This window comes from Macaca fascicularis, chromosome 12, assembly GCF_037993035.2.
Source record: "Macaca fascicularis isolate 582-1 chromosome 12, T2T-MFA8v1.1".
NCBI classification, from domain to species: Eukaryota; Metazoa; Chordata; class Mammalia; order Primates; family Cercopithecidae; genus Macaca; species Macaca fascicularis.
Window position 1 is genome coordinate 137415047 of NC_088386.1, and position 20758 is coordinate 137435804.

The 20758-nt window shown below is 50.4% G+C and overlaps 1 protein-coding gene and 1 pseudogene across 16 annotated transcripts in view; both read left to right on the plus strand.

The window, feature by feature from the left end:
* Window positions 1–20758, plus strand: part of FARP2 (FERM, ARH/RhoGEF and pleckstrin domain protein 2) — a 148167-nt gene that overhangs the window by 117145 nt on the left and 10264 nt on the right. For all 16 annotated transcript variants that reach the window (XR_010580201.2, XR_012421691.1, XM_045368419.2 and 13 more), the window contains 5 exons: window positions 136–217; window positions 2081–2318; window positions 11240–11370; window positions 19028–19096; window positions 19806–19895. Coding sequence is in view for 14 of the 16 variants with exons in the window: in XM_045368419.2 (XP_045224354.2) it covers window positions 136–217; window positions 2081–2318; window positions 11240–11370; window positions 19028–19096; window positions 19806–19895 (610 nt within the window). In the remaining 2 variants the exon portion in view is untranslated. The remainder of the gene's footprint in view (window positions 1–135; window positions 218–2080; window positions 2319–11239; window positions 11371–19027; window positions 19097–19805; window positions 19896–20758) is intronic.
* LOC102133557 (BTB/POZ domain-containing protein KCTD5 pseudogene) lies at window positions 13597–14369 on the plus strand (annotated as a pseudogene).

Genomic DNA, 20758 nt, shown 5'->3' on the forward strand with positions numbered 1-20758 from the left:
CTGCGGCCTCTTCCACCTCAGAGCTTCACAACCTTCTTCCAGCTGGAACCAAGGCAACTGTCACCCTCCATCTGATTACAGTGCCTTCTGCAAGCTTTCACCATGTTTAGAACGACTTTGTTTCTTTTTACTCAGGGAAGCGCCCTCCAAAGCCCACACAAAAGGCAGCCATCAACGAATCGGGGACATCCTGCTCAGGAACATGCTCCAGTTAAAGGTAGGCTGCATGGTGACTGCTGCCTACACGAGTGCTGTTAATGGGAGCAAAACCACGGTCCTGAAGCTGAGGCCCCTCGGAACAACATCCCCTCAGAAAAGGGTCCCCTCAGAACAGGATCCCCTTCAGCGTAGGGTCTCCTCAGAACAGGGTCCCCTCAGAGAAGGGTCCCCTCAAAGCAGGGTCCCCCCAGACCAAGGTCCCCCTCAGAGCAGGGTCTCCTCAAAACAAGGTTTCCTTAGAGCAGGGTCCCCCTCAGAGTGGGGTCTGCTCAAAACAGGGTCCCCTCAGAGCAGAGTCCCCCAGAGCAGGGTCCCCCTAAGAGCAGGGTCTCCTCAGAACAGGGACCCCCTCAGAGCAGGGTCCCCTCAGAAAAGGGGTTTCACAGAACAGGGTCCCCTCAGACCAAGATTCCCCTCAGAGCGGGCTCCCCTCGGAGCAGGGTCCCCTCAGAACAGGGGATCCACAGAGCGGGGTCCCCTCAGACCAGGGGCCCCCTCAGAGTGGAGTCTTCTCAAAACAGGGGCCCCCTCAGAGCTGGGTTCCCCTCAGAGCAGGGGCCCCCTCAGGGCAGAGTATCCTCAGAACAGCATCCCCTCAGAGCAGGGGACCCCCAAAACAGGGGCCCCCTCAGAAAAGAATCTCCTCAGAACAGGGTCCATCTCAGAACAGGATCCTACTCAAAGCAGGGTGCTCCCAGAGCAGGGTTTCCCCAGAGCAGGGCCCTCTCAGAACAGGGTCTTCTCAGAATAGCATCCCCCTGAGGCTTTCAGAAGAGGGTTCCCTCAGAGTAAAGTTCCCTCAAAACAGAGTCCTTCTCAGAGCAGCAGCCCCCTCAGAACAGGGTCCCCTTTGAGCATCATTCCCATTAGAACAAGGTTCCCCCAGAGCAGCATCACCCTCCAAACAGGGTCTCCTTAGAACTGCATCTTCCTCAGAACAGGATCCTACTCAGGGCAGGGTCCTGCTCTGGATGGGGTCTCCCTCAGAATCTTGTTTCCCTCAGAAAAAAGTCTGGCTCAGGGCAATGTCCAGGGCCCCATCAGGACACTGATTCCCTCAGAACAAGTTCCCTCCTCACCACATCCCCCTCAATAAGGGCTCTCCAAGAATAGGATGCCCCTGGAAACAGCATACCCTTCACAACAGGGTCCCGCAGAACATGGTCTCCCTCCAATCAGAACTACCCCCAAAACAGACTCCGCCTTAAAACATGGTTTGTCTTAGATCACGGCCCTTACCAGCCCCAGAACATCGTTCTCTTCAGAACCTTTTTCTCCACTGATGAGCATTCCCTTGAGGACAGTGTCCCCATTTCCATCAGGACAGGACTCCCCCAGAACAGTGTTCACCTCAGGGCAGGATTCTCCCCCAGAACATTGTCCTCCTCAGAATGGGTCCCCCGAGATCAGCATCCTCTTCAGAACAGGGCCTCCCTCAGATCAGGGTTCCCCACAGAACAGAGTCTACCTCAGAGCATCATTCTCAGGACAGAGTCTCCCCTCCCCAGGACAGGGCCCTCACTGTGTCCCACATAGCCAACTGCAGCCCTCCCATCCTCAGTTCTTCCTCTGTCCAGTGAGGAGACGGCCCTGATCCACTCAGTGCATGTAATATGAGGCCAGTTAGTGATGCACATAGCAGTGACTCTAGTTGGAATGAGGTACAGGTCACATGGCATCTGAGACGGGTTGAGATGCATTCCTTGGAGGCTAGAAAGCCCCCACTGGCGTACACTGGGCCACCGGTCAGTTTGCCCTGTGGGGATTTCCAGCCGGCGCCTGCCATCAAGGAAAACAGGCCAGTCTCCCCCTGGACCCCTACATCTCCTCACCTAAAGGCCCCACTCTTGCGCCTCCACAGGAGTTTACCAGCTACTTCCAAAGACATGACGAGGTCCTAACAGAACTGGAAAAGGCTACCAAACGCTTTAAGAAGTTGGAGGCGGTGTACAAGGAGTTCGAGCTGCAGAAGGTCTGCTACTTGCCTCTCAACACGTTCCTGCTGAAGCCCATCCAGCGGCTGCTGCACTACCGCCTGCTGCTGCGACGCCTGTGTGGACACTACACTCCCGGTCACCATGACTACGCCGACTGCCATGGTGAGTGTGGGTGCGGCCCTGCATCTCGAGGATCAGATCAGTGGCTGGGAGGCAGGGGTGGCTTTGCTAGACCTAAAGACTTCCTTCACTGGGAAGCGCAGGAGTCCACCCCATTAGGGCCTGCACCATAGTGGTCAGCACTGGCCCTGGCCTTGCCTCCTGTCTCCTCTAGCTGCTGGCAGAGGGCAGGTCCCAGGCTACACCAGGTCTCTGCCTCTTCTGCTCCTCCACCCGCAGGCAAGGCCCTGCCCATCTCCACTTCTGAGCAGTGTAGGGAATTACTCTGATTGCCCTGCAGGGGTCACAGGGCATGCTTTTGCTGGGGACCGCAAAGCCCCCACAAGTACACTGGGGAATGGGGTGCAACCCCCAGAGCAACCTGCTGCCTATGGATGTTTCTGTCCTGGAGGCCATGGCTCTAAAACATACAAAAGATTGGGCCAACGTGACCTGTTAGAAGTTTTCAACATAGACAGCCTTTGTAATTTTTGATGTTTATTAAAGGGACAAAAGAGTAAACTCTGATCTTTTTAATCTAAAAATATGATTTCTAATTTTATTGTAAATTTAGTCCCCTTTTCTGAGGTGACTCAGTCATGAGGGGGACACTGCTCTAATGAGGACCTATTCTGATGGGGATGTGGTCTGATGGGAACTTTATGCTCATCAGGAAGTTTTTTGTTTTTGTTTATATTTTTTTGTTTTTTGTTTTTTGAGATGGAGTCTCCCTCTGTCGCCCAGTGGTGCGATCTTGGCTCATTGCAAGCTCCGCCTCCCAGATTCACGCCATTCTCCTGCCTCAGCCTCCTGAGTAGCTGGGACTACAGGCGCCTGCCACCACGCCAGGCTAATTTTTTTGCATTTTTAGTAGAGACGGGGTTTCACTGTGTTAGCCAGGATGGTCTTGATCTCCTGACCTCGTGATCTGCCCTCCTCGGCCTCCCAAAGTGCTGGGATTACGGGTGTGAGCCACCGCACCCAGACTTTTTTTTTTTTTTTTGAGATGTAGTTTCACTCTTGTCACCCGGCTGGAGTTCAGTGGCACAATCTTGGCTTACTGCAATCTCCTCTTCCCGGGTTCAAGTGATTCTCCTGCCTCAGCCTCCCAAGTAGCCAGGATTATAGGCGCCCACCACCACACCCAGCTAATTTTTGTATTTTTAGTAGAAACAGGGTTTCACCATGTTGGCCAGGCTGGTCTTGAACTCCTGACCTCGTAATCCGCCTGCCTCAGCCTCCCAAAGTGCTGGGATTACAAGTGTGAGCCACCACATCAGGATGTTTTTACAAGTAAATTTTATCATTGTCATTAAAAATAGATGAAAAAATACTTAGCATTTCCTCTAGCTGGTTTCCCATAGCCATGAATGGATATAAATAAGGATGCTTTCTAATTAGCAAGAAATAGAATGGATCATAAAGTGTTGATGATTCTCTTTCTTTTCGTTCTAGAAGAAAATGTTTCATGTTTGCTAAAAAGAAGAAGGACAAAATTATAGAAAACATTTTCAAACATTTTAAGGAGGCCGGGCGCGGTGGCTCAAGCCTGTAATCCCAGCACTTTGGGAGGCCGAGACGGGCGGATCACGAGGTCAGGAGATCGAGACCATCCTGGCTAATATGGTGAAACCCCGTCTCTACTAAAAAATACAAAAAACTAGCCGGGCGAGGTGGCGGGCGCCTGTAGTCCCAGCTACTCGGGAGGCTGAGGCAGGAGAATGGCGTAAACCCGGGAGGCGGAGCTTGCAGTGAGCTGAGATCCGGCCACTGCACTCCAGCCTGGGCGACAAAGCGAGACTCCGTCTCAAAAAAAAAAAAAAAAAAAAAAAAAAAACATTTTAAGGAAAACATGAAATAACCACACCATGTTTAAAATGTTTCTTGTTGTCAGTCATTATACCACAGTAGTTAGGTAGGCAGAATGCTGGAGCAGAGGGTGGCCTGGACCCCGGGCGACCAGGGAAGACATGCCGTGGAGAAGACTGGGGCCCGGGTTCTGGCCACGTCTACCATGTGCTTGAGGGACATAGGATTTTGGAGGGATTCCTGTACCTCACAACATGACAGGTTTCTCATCAGTAAAATTTATAGACTGGTGTAAAACCTCTGTGAAGCTGTGTTTGTGAAAGTGCTTTGAGGTTGTCAATTCAACAGAACATTGATAACCATCAGCCTCCCTAGGTTTGCTTCAGACCTCAGCCATCTCTGGAGAGCAGTGAGAGCCCAGTTGATGAAACATTCTCAGCTGACACTATGGCAGGCTTCTTTCCCTCCATGACCCCACTCCCCAAATGTGGGACACAGGAATGCTTGTCAAGAAGGGCCTTCTTCAAAAATGGCCTTTGGTGTGCAAATGTTACCAGCCTCTTGGTCTTCCTGAAAATTTGAATAGAACTCTCTTGGACAAAAGGGAGTACATTTGTTGGGGCTGACAGAAGCCAGCCTTGCAATTTTATTTATCCTTCATTTTGATGAGAGTTTCCAAGGGTGCTGGATGTTAAGTGTATGTTGTTGATTTGTTCTATCACGCACCTGCTCTGCCTGCTGCTGTGGGGAAACCTGTTCTGAGGGGGACCCTTTTCTGAGGTACTCAGTTACAAGGGGATGTGGCTCTCAGGGGGTTCTGTTCTGATGGGGATGTGTTCTGAAGGGATCTTGGACTGAGGGGAACCCAGTGCTGAGGGGACCCAGTTCTAAGGAGGACACTGCTCTGAGGAGATTCTATTCTAAGGGGACCGTGGTTGGAGGTGGACTCTGTTCTGAAGGGGACAGTGTTCTGAGGGGGGACTCTGTTTTGAGGGAAACACTACTCTAAGAGAACCTTCTTCTGAGGGGGACCCTTTTTTGAGGGGAACACTGTTCTTAGGGGAACCCTTTTCTGAGGGGACTCAGTTATGAGGGAGACACTGCTCTCTGGGGGTCCTGTTCTGATAGGGATGCGCTCTGAGGGGATCTTGGACTGAGGGGGACCCTGCTCTGAGGGGTCCATACTCTGAGGAGACTCTATTCTGTGGGGACTCTGTTCTTAGGAGGATACTGCTCTGTGGGGACTCTGCTCTCAGGTGGATGCTGCTCTCAGGGGACCCTGTTCTGAAGAGACGCTGTTCACAGGGGATGCTCTGAGAGGACCTTGTTTTGAGGAGACCCTATTCAGAGGGGAACCCTGTCCTGGGTGCTCATTACCCTGATGGGACTCTTATGTGAGGGGAATGTTATTCTGAGGGGAACACTACCCTGAGAGGATCTTGTTCTAAGGGGGGAATAGTGTCATGGGGGCACATGTTCTGAGGAGGATGCTGTTCTGGAAGGGGACCCTGTTCTGTGGGGAATTCTGCTCTGACAAGGACCCTGTTCTGAAGAGACCCTGTTCTGAGGAGGATTCTATTCTGAGGGGTCTCTGTTCTGAGGGGGGGTCCTGTTCTGAGGGGGATGCTGTTCTGAGGGAACCCTGTTATAAAGGGATACTGTTCTGAGGGGACCCTGTTCCGAGTGGGATGCCATTCTGAGGGGACCCTGTTCTGAAGGGGATGCTGTTGTGAGGGGACCCTGTTCTGTGGGGGATTTTATTCTGTGAGGACCCTGTTCTATGGGGACCTGTTCTGCGGGGGATACTGTTCTGAGGGGGATGGTGTTGTGAGGGGACCTTGTTTTGTGGGGATCCTGTTCTGTAGAAACCCTGTTCTGAGGGGGATGCTGTTCTAATGGCACCTTGTTCTATGGAGGATTTGATTCTGTGAGGACCCTGTTCTGTGGGGACCCTGTTCCCCTGTTCTGAGGGGGTTGCTGGTTTTTTTGTTTAGTTTTGTTTTGTTTTTTGAGACGGAGTCTCGCTCTGTAGCCCAAGCTGGAGTGCAGTGGTGCGATCTCGGCTCACTGCAAGCTCTGCCTCCCGGGTTCCCGCCATTCTCCTGCCTCAGCCTCCTGAGTAGCTGGGACTACAGGCGCCCGCCACCTCGCCTGGCTAATTTTTTTGTATTTTTAATAGAGACGGGATTTCACCGTGTTGGCCAGGATGGTCTCAATCTCCTGACCTCGTGATCCACCCGCCTCAGCCTCCCAAAGTGCTGGGATTACAGGCGTGAGCCACCGCGCCCAGCCGGGGTTGCTGTTCTAAGGTAACCCTGTTCTGTGGGGCATCTTGTTTTGTGAGGATGCTGTTCTGAAGGGAACCCGTTCTGTCGGGATCCTGTTCTGAAAGGACCATGTTCTGTGGGGACTCTGTTCTGAGGGAATCCTGTTCTGAGGTGCCCCTGTTCTGTGGGGATTCTGTTCTGTGGAGGCCCTATTCTGAGGGTAGTGCTGTTTTGAGGGGACTGTTTTCTGAGGGGACCTTGTTCTTAGGGGGATCCTGTTCTGAGGGGGATGCTGTTCCATGGGAACCCTGTTCTGAGGGGACCATGTTCTGTGGGGAACCTCTTCTGTGGGGACTCTGTTCTGAGGGGAACCCTGTTCTGAGGGGAACCCTGTTCTGAGGGGATTCTGTTCTGTGGTGATCCTGTTCTGAAGGAATCCTGCTCGGATTCCTTGAGATACTGTTCTCAGGGGAACCTGTTCTGTGGGGATTCTGTTGTGTGGGGGATGCTGTTCTGAGGGGGATCCTGTTCTGAGGAGGGTGCTGTTTTGAGGGGACCCTGTTCTGAGGGAGATTCTTTTCTGTGGGGACCCTGTTCTGAGGGGACCCTGTTCTATGGTGTTCTGTGGAGATTCTGATCTGAAGGGACCCTGTTCTGTGGGGCATCTCATTCTGTGAGGACCCTGTTTTGTGGGGAACCTGTTCTGGGAGGACCCTGTTCTGAAGGGAATGCTATTCTGAGGAGACCATGTTGTGTAGATATTTTGTTCTGTGTAGATGCTGTTCTGAGAGTGATGCTGTTTTGAGGGGACTCTGTTCTGAGGGGACCCTGTTCTGAGGGGACCCTATTCTGAGGGGGATGCTGTTCTGAGAGGACTCTGTTCTGTGGGAATCCTGTTCTGAGGGGACCCTTTTCTGTGGGGACCCTGTTCTGAGGGAAATCCTGTTGTGAGGGGAAACTATTCTGAGGGAGATGCTATTCTGAGGGGACCCTGTTCTGTGGGGGATCCAATTCTTTGAGGACCCTGTTCTGAGGGAGATTCTCTTCTGTGGGGACCCTGTTCTGTGGGGATTCTGTTCTGAAGGGACCCTGTTCTGTGGGGCATCTCGTTCTGTGAGGACCCTGTTCTGTGAGGATTCTGTTCTGAGGGGACCCTGTTGTGAAGGGAATGCTATTGTGAAGAAACTGTTCTGTGGGATTTTGTTCTGTGTAGACCCTGTTCTGAGGAGACCCTGATCTGAGGGTGATCCTGTTTTGAGGGGACTCTGTTCTGAGGGGGATGCTGTTCTTAGGGGACCCTGTTCTGTGGGGATCCTATTCTGAGAGGACCCTGTTCTAAAGGGATCCTGTTCTGAGGGAAACCTGTTGTGTGGGGATTGCTGTTCTGAAGGGACCCTGTTCTGTGCAGCATCCTGTTCTGTGAGGACCATTCTGTTGAGAACCTGTTTTGTAGTGAGCATGTTTTGATGGGGATCCTGTTCTAAGGGGACCCTATTCTGAAGGGATCCTGTTCTGAGGGGCCCCGGTTCTATGGGGATTCTGTTTTGTGGAGACCTTATTCTGAGAGGAGTGATGTTTTGAGGGGACCCTGTTTTCAGGGGGATCCTGTTCTGAGGGGGGTGCTGTTCTGTGGGGACCCTGTTCTGAGGGGGACCCTGTTCTGAGAGGACACTTCTGAGGGGAATGCTGTTCTGAGGGGATTCTGTTCTGTGGTGATCCTGTTCTGAAGGGACTCTGGTCTGAGGGAGATGCTGTTCTCAGGGGACCCAGTTCTGTGGGGATTCTGCTCTGAAGGGATCCTGTTCTGAGGGCACCCTGTTCTGTGGGGGATGCTCTTCTCAAGGGACCCTGTTCTATGGGTACCCTGTTCTAAGAAGACCCTGTTCTGAGGGGGATGCTGTTCTGAGGGGACCCTGTTCTGAGGGGGATGCTGTTCTGAGAGGACCCTGTTCTGAGGGTGATGCTGTTCTGAGGGGACCCTGTTCTGAGAGGATCCTATTCTGAGGGGGATGCCATTGTGAGGGGATCCTGTTCTGTGGGGATTCTGTTCTATGGAGACCTGGTAATGAGGGGACCCTGTTTTGTGCAGATTCTGTTTGGAAGGGATCTTCTTCCGAGGGGGATACTGTTCTGAAGAGACCCTGTTCTGTGGGGAATCCTTTTCTGTGGGGATTCTGTTCTGTAGAGGTTGTTTGTGGGGACCCTGTTCTGTGAGGATTCTGTTCTGAAGGAGACCCTGTTTTGAGGGGGATGCTGTTGTGAGGGGACCCTATTCTGAGAGGGATGCTATTCTGAGAGGTCCCTGTTCTGTGGGGACCCTGTTCTGAAGGGATCGTTTTCTGTGGGGACCCTGTTCTCAGGGGAATTTTGCTCTATGTGGCCTCTGTTCTGAGGGTGATGCAGTTCTGAGGGGACCCTGTTCTGAGGGCATTATATTCTCTGGGGACCCTGTTCTGAGGTGGATGCTGTTCTGTGGGCATCCTGTTCTGTGAGGACCCTTTTTCTGAGGGGACCCTGTTCTACGGGGGATTCTGTTTGGTGGGCATCCTGTGCTATATGGATTCTGTTCTGTGAGGACCCTTTTCTGATGGTGACACTGCTCTATAGTGACCCTGTTCTGAGGGGACCCTTTTCTGAGTGAGATGCTGTTCTGAAGGGACCCTCTTCTGAGGGGACCATGCTCTGAGGGGACCCTGTTCTGTGGGGGATGCTCTTCTATGGGGTCCCTGTTCTGAGGGGGACCCTTTTCTGAGGGGACCCTGTTCTGCAGGGGATACTGCTCTGTGGAGACCCTGTTCTGCGGGTTCTGTGGAGAATATCAAGGCAGATCAGATGATGTATAGGATCATTATCATGCCATCAGGTCCAAAATGTGTCCTGAGCTTCCAGCAGCCGCCAGTCCCTACCGAGGTGCAGCACAGCGTCCATGTGGCAGTCAGGCTCCCAGCCCTGCACTCTGTGGAGTCAGTATTTGAGGGCAGGGTGGCACTGGTGCTTGTTTGAGTGGACTCAAGCAGCCATGCAGCGAATGGGCATGGCATGATGAGTCTCTGCCTGATATGGTGTCTGGAAGGAGGGGCTCAGACCCAAGTGCTTTCGGGATGGCCAGCCTGGGAGAGCCAGGGGTTGGGGTCAGGAGCTTAGAAATCTGCACAGAGCAGTAGGGTTGGTAGCTGCCAAGACCTATGCTGGATTCACTGAAGTTCTTCCTTGTTTTCAGTGTCATGCAGGTGTCTTTGACGGAAAATGAATTTTGTCAGTCAATTTTGTTTGTCAATGATGATCTCTTCACGTACTTCATTCTTTTCTGACTTTATCTTCTGAAAGCTGTAAGGGACTGTTGTCACCCCCACTGGAAAGGATAGAGCTGGAACAGTCAGGTGACTTCATGCTAACAAATCTTCCCAGGGCTAGAGCTGAGCACTGGGCAGTGCTGGGTGAGGGGTGTGGACCTTGTCATGGAGAAGCTTTGTGGCCCGGAAGTAAGAGGGAGTCATGATAGAAACAAGGCAGAAGGTGGCCGGGCATAGTGGGTCACGCCTGTAATCCCAGCATTTGGGGAGGCCAAGGCGAGTAGATCATCTGATGTCAGGAGTGGGAGAACAGCCTGGCCAACATGGTGAAACCCTGTCTCTACTAAAAATGCAAAAAATTAGCCAGGTGTTGTGGTGGGCATCTGTAGTCCCAGCTACTTAGGAGGCTGAGGCACAAGAATTGCTTGAACTTGAGAGGCAGAGGTTTCAGTGAGCCAAGATCGTGCCACTGCACTCCAGCCTGGGAGACAGACCCTGTCTCAAAAAATAATAATAATTAATTAATTAATTAATTAAAAGAAAGAAGGGGGAAGGTGGTCCCCATGAGTGATTCCAGCAAGGAGGATGCAGACCTTGTGCTCCAGGCATCATCAGAGGTGGGAGCAGGCTCAGCTACGCTACGCCACCACTCTCAGCATGGCCTCAGAGCTGGGCAGACTACTCTTGGTATAACTTTGTGTTTTAAGTTTCCTGTCCAGATTATAAACTTTCTCTTACCTTTGCTTGAACTATAAGATTGGCATCTGTTCCTGGTTAAAAGAGAAAATTACAATTGCTTTGAAGGTGCAAATCATTTAGCCTTTAAAGTACAATAAATCATTTTCCTTTAAGAGCAAATACTGCCTTACCCATAACATTAAATCATTATTTACAAAGCCTATCCTTTTTGCCAAACCAGAATATGGGCTGGCCAACAGTTTGGGTTGAACAACCTGAAGGCCTCAGGGGTATCTGCAGGAGCAGGCACCTGGTGGCTGCACATAGTAGGCAGCAGTCCTATAAGTCCTATAAGGCAGGGATCCCCAGCACCCCTGGCCATGGACTAGTACCAGTCCAGTCCATAGCCTATTAGGAACCAGGCCGCACACCAGGAAGTGAGTGACCGGCAAGTGAAGCTTCTCTTTATTTACAGCCACTCCCCATTGCTTGTATTACCACCTGAGCTCCTCCTCCTGTCAGGTCAGCAACATTAGATTCTCATGGGAGCACAAACCCTATTGTGAACTGCGCGTTTGGGGGATCTAGTTTGTGTGCTCCTTATGAGAATCTAACAAATGCCTGATGATCTGAGGTGGAACAGTTTCATCCCCAAACCATTCCCACCACCCCTGGTCTGTGGAAAAATAGTCTTCCATGAAACCTATCCCTGGTACCAAAAAGGTTGGGGACCGCTGCTATAAGAAGTCAAGTAGGATGTACCTCTAATTAAAACTGCCTTTTAGAATGCTGGTTTTTGTCACAAGGTGGTGGGTGGGTGGAGGGTGCTGTGCACACCACTGCCTGTACACCTATACTGAGGGGTCTCTCCACACAGATGCCCTGAAGGCCATCACAGAGGTGACTACCACACTACAGCACATTCTCATCCGGCTGGAGAACCTGCAGAAGCTGACGGAGCTGCAGCGGGACCTGGTGGGCGTAGAGAACCTCATTGCTCCTGGCAGGGTGAGTGACCTTACTCTGGGAATGTTTTTTGAGCTACTTTGTTTTTTTAATTGAGATATAATTTACATACCACGAAAGTCACCTTTTATTTTAAAATGTATAATTTTGGCCAGGCACAGTGGCTCATACCTGTAATCCCAACACTGGGAGGCTGAGGTGGGAGGATTGCTTGAGCCCAGGAGTTCAAGACCAGACTGAGCAACACGGGGAAACCCTGTTTCTATGAGAATTAAAAAAAAAAAGAATTGCCGGGTGTGGTGGCACACACCTGTGGTCCCAGCTACTCAGGAGACTGAGATGGGAGGATTGCTTGAGCCAAGGAGGTCGAGGCTGGAGTAAGCCCTGATCACATCACTGCACTCCAGCCTGACAACAGAGCAAGACCCTGTCTCCGTTAAAGATAGGTAAATACGGCCAGGCACAGTGGCTCACGCCTATAATCCCAGCACTTTGGGAGGCCAAGGCAGGCGGATCACCTGAGGTCGGGAGTTTGAGACCAGCCTGACCAACATGGAGAAACCCTGTCTCTAAGAAAAATACAAAACATTAGCAGGGCGTGGTGGCGCATGCCTGTAATCCCAGCTACTCAAGAGGCTGAGGTAGGAGAATCGCTTGAACCCAGGAGGTGGAAGTTGCAGTGAGCCAAGATCACACCATTGCACTCTAGCCTGGGTAACAAGAGCGAAACTCTATCTTAAAATAAAATAAAATAAAATACATACATATATACATACATACACACATACATACATACAAAAAATGTATAATTGAGTGGGTTTTAGTATCTTCACAAGGTTATGCAGCCATCAGTATCTAATTCAGAACATTTTCATCACCCCAAAATGAAACCCCCACACCGATTAACAGTCACTTCCCATCGCTATTTTGAAGGGGACCCTGTTCTTGGGGGACTCTGTTCTGAGGTAATCCTGTCTGGGTGGGGATGCTGTTCTGTGGGGACCTCGTTCTGCTCCCTAACCCCTGGCAACCACTGATCTACTTTCTGTCTCTAAGGAGTTAACCTGTCTGGGCCTTTCATAGAAATGGTATCATACATTACTGTGGCCTCTTGTAACTGTCTTCTTTCACTCAGAATAATCTTTTCAAGGTTCATTCATGTTCCCTTTTTTTTTTTTTTTTTTTTTAATTTGAGACAGTCTCTCAAATTAAAGGTGCAGTCACCAGGCTGGGGTGCAGTGGCACGATCTTGGCTCACTGCAACCTCCACCTCCCAGGTTCAAGTGATTCTCCTGCCTCAGCCTCCCAAGTAGCTGGGACTGCAGGCACATACCACTACCCCCAGCTAATTTTTGTGTTTTTAGTAGAGACAGGGTTTCACCATGTTGGCCAGGATGGTCTCAAGCTCTTGACCTTGTGATCCACCTGCCTTGGCCTCCCAAAGTGCTGGGATTACAGGCATGAGCCACCGTGCCCGGCCTCATGTTCCTTTTTGTGGCTGAATCATATTCCATCATGCATGTATCACATGTCTCTCCACTTATCTGATGGACACTGGGTTATTTCCACTTCTTGGCTGTTATGAATAGTGCTGCTGTGAACATTCATGTACAAGTTTTGTGTGGACTTAAGTTTTCAGTTTTGAGTATATACCATATGCAGGGTCATATGGTAATTCCATGTTTAACATTTTGAGGAGCTGCCAAACTGTTTTCCAAAGTGACTGAACCATTTTTCATTCCCACCAACTTGTATGAGACTTCTAGTTTCTCCACATTGTGTGTCACTTTTTGGTTCTAGCCATTTTAGTGAGTGTGTAATGCTGTCTTGTGTGGTTACAATTTGTATTTCCCTGATGGCTAATGACATTGAGCATCTTTTCATGTGCTTATTGGCCATTTGTAGGCCTTTTTTGGAGAAATGTCTGTTCAGATCCTTTGCCTACCTTTTATTTTATTCAGAATTTGCTAGGAACTCTTAAAACCCAAAAGTAAAAGACAACCTGTTGAGTTTTAAGGGTTCTTTATATTCTGAATGCTATAGACCTTTATCAGACTATGATTTGCAAACATTTTCTCCCATTGTGTGGGTTGTCCTTTCACTTTCTTGATGGTGGCCTTCATTTACAACATGAAAGGTTTTAATTTATCTATTTTTTTCTTTAGTTGCTTGTGTCTTAGATGTTATATCTAAGAAACTATTGTCAGCCAAGCGTAGTGGTACACACCTGTAGTCCTAGCTACTCGGGAGGCTAAGGTAGGAGCATTGCTTGAGCCCAGGAGTTCAAGGTTGCAGTAAGCTATGATCCCGCCACTGCACTTTAGCCTGGACAACAGAGCGAGACCCTGTCTCAGAAAAAAAGGAATTACTGCGAGCATTGCCACCTGCCCAGTGCAACCTTGGGCAGGGCTGGTAGGGTCGACCTGTGCTGCTGTAGTGCAGGACTCAGAGCACCCTGGCCCAGCACCCGGCAGCATGTCCAAATGGGTCTGGCTCAGCGTTGGCTGCACCTACTTCCTCACCACCCAGCAGATGCTGTGCCAGGACCTGAAATACTTCCTGTACTGCTTATACTAGGCTAACCCTGACAAGGATGAAACTGTTGCCTATTTAATGGTCAGAGACCCCACCTATTTCGGGCCTGTGCTGAACTACCTGAGACATGGCAAGCTGGTGATTAACAAAGATCTTGCGGAGGAAAGAGTGTTGGAGAAAGCAGAATTTTACAATATCACCTCATTAATAAAACTTGGATAAAATTAGAGAACAAGAGAACAAAACATCACAGGTGCCCATGAAGCATGTGTACCATGTACTTCAGTGCCAGGAGGAGGAACTCACACAGATGGTGTCCACCATGTCCGACAGTCAGAAGTTTGAACAACTGGTTAGCATTGGCTCCTCTTACAACTATGGAAATGAAGATCAGGCCAAGTTCCTCTATGTGATGTCCAAGGAACTTCACAACACCCCATACAGTATGTCCAGTGAACCCAGCAAGAAGACCAAGATTTTGCAAGAACAAGGTTCAAGGATGTGAGGGACACAGTATGAAAAAATGATTTACTCTTTCCCAAGATGCAATGAACTACCATGTCCAGGAAGCTTGGCTGCGAGAAGGAACCTGCTTTTGATCATTTTTCTAGAGATCTGTGTGTGAATCCTTTTTTGCCTCTGAGGTGGGTGGTGAGAGACAGGTCCAGCTGTCCAAGGCCAGGTGTCCCCAAGGGGAGGAGCATGGCGGCCAGGTGGGTGCTGTCTCTTGAGAGGGGCTAGAGACTGAGACAGATGTTCCCAGTCAGCCCACTCAATCCCTGAAGATCATGTAAAGGACAGAATTCTTGGTGCTACACATAGTCTGTAAAAGCAGCCTGGGCTTCACTGGCAGGAAGTGGCCACAGCGTCATCGGCGTCCAGCAGGTTGTGGCCTCTGGTCTAGCTGCCAGGCCCTAGACTCAGTCGGGAGCTCTGCCTCCCAGGTGGGATCGCTGGTTGCTCTCAACCTCACAGAGCTCCTGACAAAGGCGGCTTCTGCATCATCACTACTTCCTGGCACCGTTTCAAAGACAGGCCTTTTTCCGACACAGGCTATGATCCTGCCTGACTCAGTCCGGGACAGTCAAGGCTTTTCTTTTTTTTTTTTTTTTTGAGATGGAGTCTCGCTCTGTCGCCCAGGCTGGAGTGCAATGGCCGGATCTCAGCTCACTGCAAGCTCTGCCTCCTGGGTTTACGCCATTCTCCTGCCTCAGCCTCCCGAGTAGCTGGGACTACAGGCGCCCGCCACCTCACCCGGCTAGTTTTTTTTTTTTGTATTTTTTAGTAGAGACGGGTTTCACCGTGTTAGCCAGGATGGTCTCAATCTTCTGACCTCATGATCCGCCCATCTCGGCCTCCCAAAGTGCTGGGATTACAGGCTTGAGCCACCACGCCCGGCCAGTCAAGGCTTTTCAATTTGTGTTTTCCAGGCGAGAGAACTTTATACCCCTTTTCAGTGTGGATAGACTCCCCAGGGTTTATACTCTGGAAATGCCCACAAGGATTGCTGCATTGAGACTGATCTGTTCAACCCGTTATCATGAGGTAGCAGTATTGCCTTGTCCCCCACTCTGTGGGCTCATGGGGGAGCTGGTGCCTGTCAGTGCTATGTCACACCTGGCATAGAGGTTGGGCTGGAGGCCTGTCTGCTGGCTTCTGGAGCTGAAGGTCTGGGTCACAGTGAAAATTTGGAATGTTTATGGAGCATCACAAATGCCTCTCTCTCACCACTCTGTCATTTTCTTTGTATAACTGTGCAGCCTTTCTGGGATGTTTGGGACTTCAGTCGACCATCATGGGCTCCACCCAACATGACATGGGAGCTGATGGGATTCTTTTAGAAACCACTGCCCACATCCTTTGAAAACAGACCTTTCTCAGCTGGTTGTGGGGACCTGTCAGAGTCTGGGGACCTGGTGTGCAGGGCAGGCTCCAAGCTCTTTGTTTCTGGAACTCCAGCTTCCCAAGGAGCACTGTGCAGACTGACCCCCAACTGCCCATGTGCAGGTCAGAGGCTCTGACACTGTCTGGTTTCCAATGCTTCTGGAGACTTCTTGCCTAGGCCTCATCTTCTTTGCCTAATAACCTTCTTTGCCAATAACCTGATTAACCAAGTTCTCCAGCATTAGGACTTAGCACCTCCTTTTTGTAAGGTCTCTTGTATGCTGTTAAATGTTTGGCTTAGACAATTTATAAAAGCCTTTCTAGAGGTCAGACTTAGTCATGGGATGACCCTGTCCTCCCCAGCAGAGCTCAGGAGGAAGGCAACCACTGTGGGCCCTCAGAGTGTACTCTCTGGGGAGCTGCTGACCCCTTAGCATTGTTTGATTTTTGACTTTGATATAATAGATAGGCTTGTGTTTTTTTTTAATTTAAAGATATTAAGATTTAATTCACTAAAATCACTAAGATTTAATTCACTAAAATTTGGGTATAGTATTTTATCAGCTTACAGTTTAATGCCTAAGTTTCCCCTGAAAATAGCAAACAAAATTGTGTATTTATGAAAAAAAGAAATGAAAAAAGAAAGAAAGCCTAACCCAGGGTATGAAGATTTACCCTTCTGTTTCTTTTCTTCTAATAGTTTTATGTTTTACCTCTTCCATTTAGATCTTTGATCCATTTTGGGTTAGTTTTTGTGTATACTGGAACATAGGAGTCCAACTTTATTATTTTGCATGTGGATGTCCAGTTTTCCCGGCACCATTTATTGAATTGTCTGTCTTTTAACCCTTGTAGAAGATCAGTGGGGGCTAGGCATAGTGGCTTAAGCCTGTATTCCTAGCACTTTGGGAGGCCATGGCAGAAGGATCACTTGAAGCCAGGAGATTGAGACTAGCCTGGGCAACATACTGATGCCCTGTATCTACCAAAAAAAAAGAAAAAAAATTTGCCTGGCATGGTGGCACACACCTATGGTCCCAGCTTCCCCCGAGGCTGAGGCAAGTGGATCGCTTGAGCCTAGAAGGTCAAGGCTACAGTGAGCTGTGATCACACCACTGCACTCCAGCCTGGGCAACAGAGTGAGACCCTGTCTCAGAAACAAAAACAAATCAATGAACTGTAAACATATGGATTTATTTCTGGACTCTTGATTCTATCCCATGGTCTATATGTCTATTGGGCCAGTTACTTTCTGTCACTAGTGCTTTTTGCTTTGAACTCAATACTCTCAACATAAAAAAATTGTTTTAAAAATTACATGGAGATGTTTCCTGTCTCAGCACACACATGTGCATTGAAGCATGTGTATGAATCATGTTCTGTGTTAGCTTTGTTAGAAGAAGGTATTGAAAATGTGGAACTGCAAGCTTGGAGAAATGAATTAGCCTGGAATACACAGGAAACCTTCCCCACTTCAGGAGTCTGGGCTTTGATCGGGTGCTAGGACCACCACTCTTTTGTTTCTCTCCTTGGCTGCATAGCGTTGAGCTGTTGCTGCTGGCTGGGAACTCCTGAAAGTAGGGCTCATGTTACATACCATTATTTCTCCTAGTAATCTCTGTGCAGGGTCTTATAGATGGTGGCCCAGGGAACTGTCGCTGGGTCTTATAGATGGTGGCCCAGGGAACTGTCGCTGAAAAGACAATTGAGAGTAGCTACATAGGACAGTGGCAAAGGTGTAGGCTCTTGAGCCATGCATCAAACTCAGTCTCACCACACTTCCTGTGTGTCCTGGGCAGGCTGCACCACCTCTCTGAGGCAGGAGGTCTTGAGGATGAACAAGGAATCTATGTCAGCTGCTCAGCCCTGGGCCTTGCATGAAGTAGATGCTGTGCAAATTCAAATAATAATTTGTTATTATTAGTCAAAATCTCTAAAGTCATGTCTGTATAGCCCAGAGTTTCATGTCTTCCTGAGTTAAATATGTGTGTCAGTCAGGAGACAGAAACCATGCCAGTTATTTGAGCAGAGGATGTAATAGCAAGGATTGTTAACCAGGTATAAAGTTGATGAGGTACCAAAGGGTAAAAAGAACTGTGAAGTGTCAGGGAGGTGGCAGAACTGTGAGCCACAGGTACTACCCTAGGGCTGGGGAACAAATTTGACAGCTTGGTCAAAGGCCCATAGCACTGAGCCTCACAGCTGGCAGCAGGGCCAGTGCATGGTGGAGAAGGCACCCCGTGGGTCTGGGACGTACATCCTGTGTGGGGGCTCTGGAGAGGGGGCTGCTGCTCAGCCAGTGCTGGGGTCTCTGAGTGTGATGCTGCTGCCTGTGGCTGGAAGGAACTGCCACTCCCAGGGCCAAGCAATTGCCAGCAGCTCACAGGGACCTCAGTGTGTGGTCTCCAGGGCTCCCTGTCATGCCCCTGTGGCCTCTCAGAGTAGGGCTGGGAGGCAGGTTTGGAGTGAGAGCCCCAAGCTTAGTTACCAGCCTCATCCAGTTACACAAATGCATCCATATGACCACCTTCCTCATTGTGTGGGGTGGACGTTTCTGTTTGGGCTGATTTTTCATCCTACATGTCTGTGAGGATTATCTGTGTAGTGTGCTCCTCCTTGCGCCTTCACGCAGTGTGTTGGGGCTGCTCATACTAGTGGGCCCCTGACACATTCTCTAGACACCTGCTGCTCCTCCTGTCTGTCTGAAAGGAACAAACGGTGGAAGAGCTCCAGAGCAGTCCAGGTTAGGAATTCAAGGGGCTCCCAGGACTCTCGCTTACCCTATCTGCGCAGGTGTCTGACGCTGGCAGGATTCTGTTTTCTTATCTAATGCCCTGTGGGGAGGGGCTAATTTGAATACCTAGGAGAACTCTCCTTTCCTCCTCCCATTCTCAAACCTGCTCCTGTCCAGTTTTTTCAAAGTGGATCTCAGATGACATCTTTGTGGCTGAACCCTCCAGCAGCTTCTCCTCAGCAAGAACAATACCCCGGGCTCTACCTCTTGGTTGTGTCAGGGCTCCAGGGCTCCTAGTCCAGGGCAGGTGCTCAGTAGATGATTTGAAGACTGAATTTGTTGGCACCAAGACAGGACCTGGTGATCATGGGCACTGCTGAGGGTAGAGGAGCCCCACTGGGAGGCCCCACTAGAGGACCCTCATTGGGAGGAGCAGCCAGAGGAGCACAAGCGGCCACAAGGCTATTCCTGACCCTCGGCCCGGCTAGTGCGCATCCGCCAGCTGCCCTCAGCCAGCTCAAAGGGGACTCTGTCTCTGTCTTTCAGGAGTTCATCCGTGAGGGCTGCCTTCACAAGCTCACCAAGAAGGGCCTGCAGCAGAGGATGTTCTTTCTGGTAGGTTTTCTCCCCACTCAAGCTGTGCTTCCCCCCCAAGGGGGATGGGCAGCAGTTCTGTTAGGGATACCACGTGCAGCGGCAGTCCCTTGGCCTCTGTGTAGTTTAGCACTTGGAGGCTTTGGTGCAGGTGGGTAGCGTTGGAGTCAGACGAGGCCAGGGGAGGGTCACAGAGTGGGAAGAAGCAGAAAACAGCTTCTCCGCCCACCCCGGGGCCAGCCTCCCTCCTCATTCCAGGTTCTGAGCACCTGACTATGGGACAAACAGAAGCCAAAAGGTTGTAAAGTTCATATACATGTGGCTGCAAGAAGGTGCTACTGACTGCCCAATGGCCAGTCGGGACAGGCTCACTGTTGGCCCAGAAGCCCCTCCCAGCATGTCCTTGTTCCTACCAGTTAGTGGGTTCCAGCATGAACCATGTGAATGAGGAGGTAACTGAGTCAGCACCAGGCAGAATTCCTTACTGCCTCCAGCTTCTCAGCCAAGCTAGCTGGGAGCTGACCCAGCAGATGTACTGGTTCCTGTGGCCACTTCCTGCCTCTGGTCAAAAATGACCAAATGAATGAATAAAAGTCCCCTTTTTGCCAGAAATCTCCAGCAAGCTGAATAGATCTGATGTCCACATGATGAGCAGCCAGAGTCTAAGTTGGTCTGCCCATTAAGACACTTGTTTGTGAAGTTCATAGATGTAAAGCTTCCTACTTCTCAGTTCTCAGACATGTTGCTGTACACAAGCAAAGGAGTCGCAGGGACCAGCCACTTCCGGATCCGGGGCCTCCTTCCCCTCCGAGGCATGCTGGTGAGTGGTCTTGCACCCTGCCTGGGGTTTCCACGTGGTGCTGAGCTGGGCCCCACCCACCTCTCTCCTGCAGAGGTGAATCCTAACCCAGCAACACTGAGAGCAGTACCTGCTGAGTATTTGGCCACACTGGGAGCAGCACCTGGTGGGCATTCCTTGTTGGTTGTCTCTGACCCCCATGGTCATTGTTCTTATTGATGCTCAAACTGCCCTGTCTCTAGTCCATCGTTCCCTTCTAGGGAAACCTGGACTCAGCCTGTGGTCTCTGTCAGCACCTGGCAGGACAAGGCCTGCTCCCTGCAAGCTTAGAGTCAGCCTCTGCAGCAGCATCTTCCTCAGGCTGTGTGACATCCACACCAGCCCTCTGTCCCACGTAGGCACATGCCTGGGATGGGAGCAAAGATTCCTCATTTTAGCATGATCCAGTTCATCAACTTTGTCCTTTGTGGTTGGCTGCTTGTGTTCGATGGAAATACTGTTCTCAGGTCATGGGGAGACTTTCATGCAGCTCTAGAGGCTCTGTCCACTTGCCCTGAGTGTGTCCCTGCACTAGGCCTGGAACAGTACAGACAGGTAGCCAAGTCCAGGACTTGCCATAAGGATGTGCCATCGGTCCAGGACACCTCATCACAGTGACTGTCTCTCCCCATGGCCCTGCCAGGCCTCCTGCCTAGGGTGCCATGGACCTAGGGGCTCTAATCCCCAACTCTGCCCTATGCTTTTGGCTTATTTGCCTTGACTACAATGCTAAAGTAGTCCTCCCTCCCTCCTTGTGGTCCTCCCTCTCAGTGATGTTCCCTCCCTGAGATCCTCCCTTGTAATCTTCCCTCCCTGGGGTCCTCCCTCCCTCCCTGAGGTCCTTC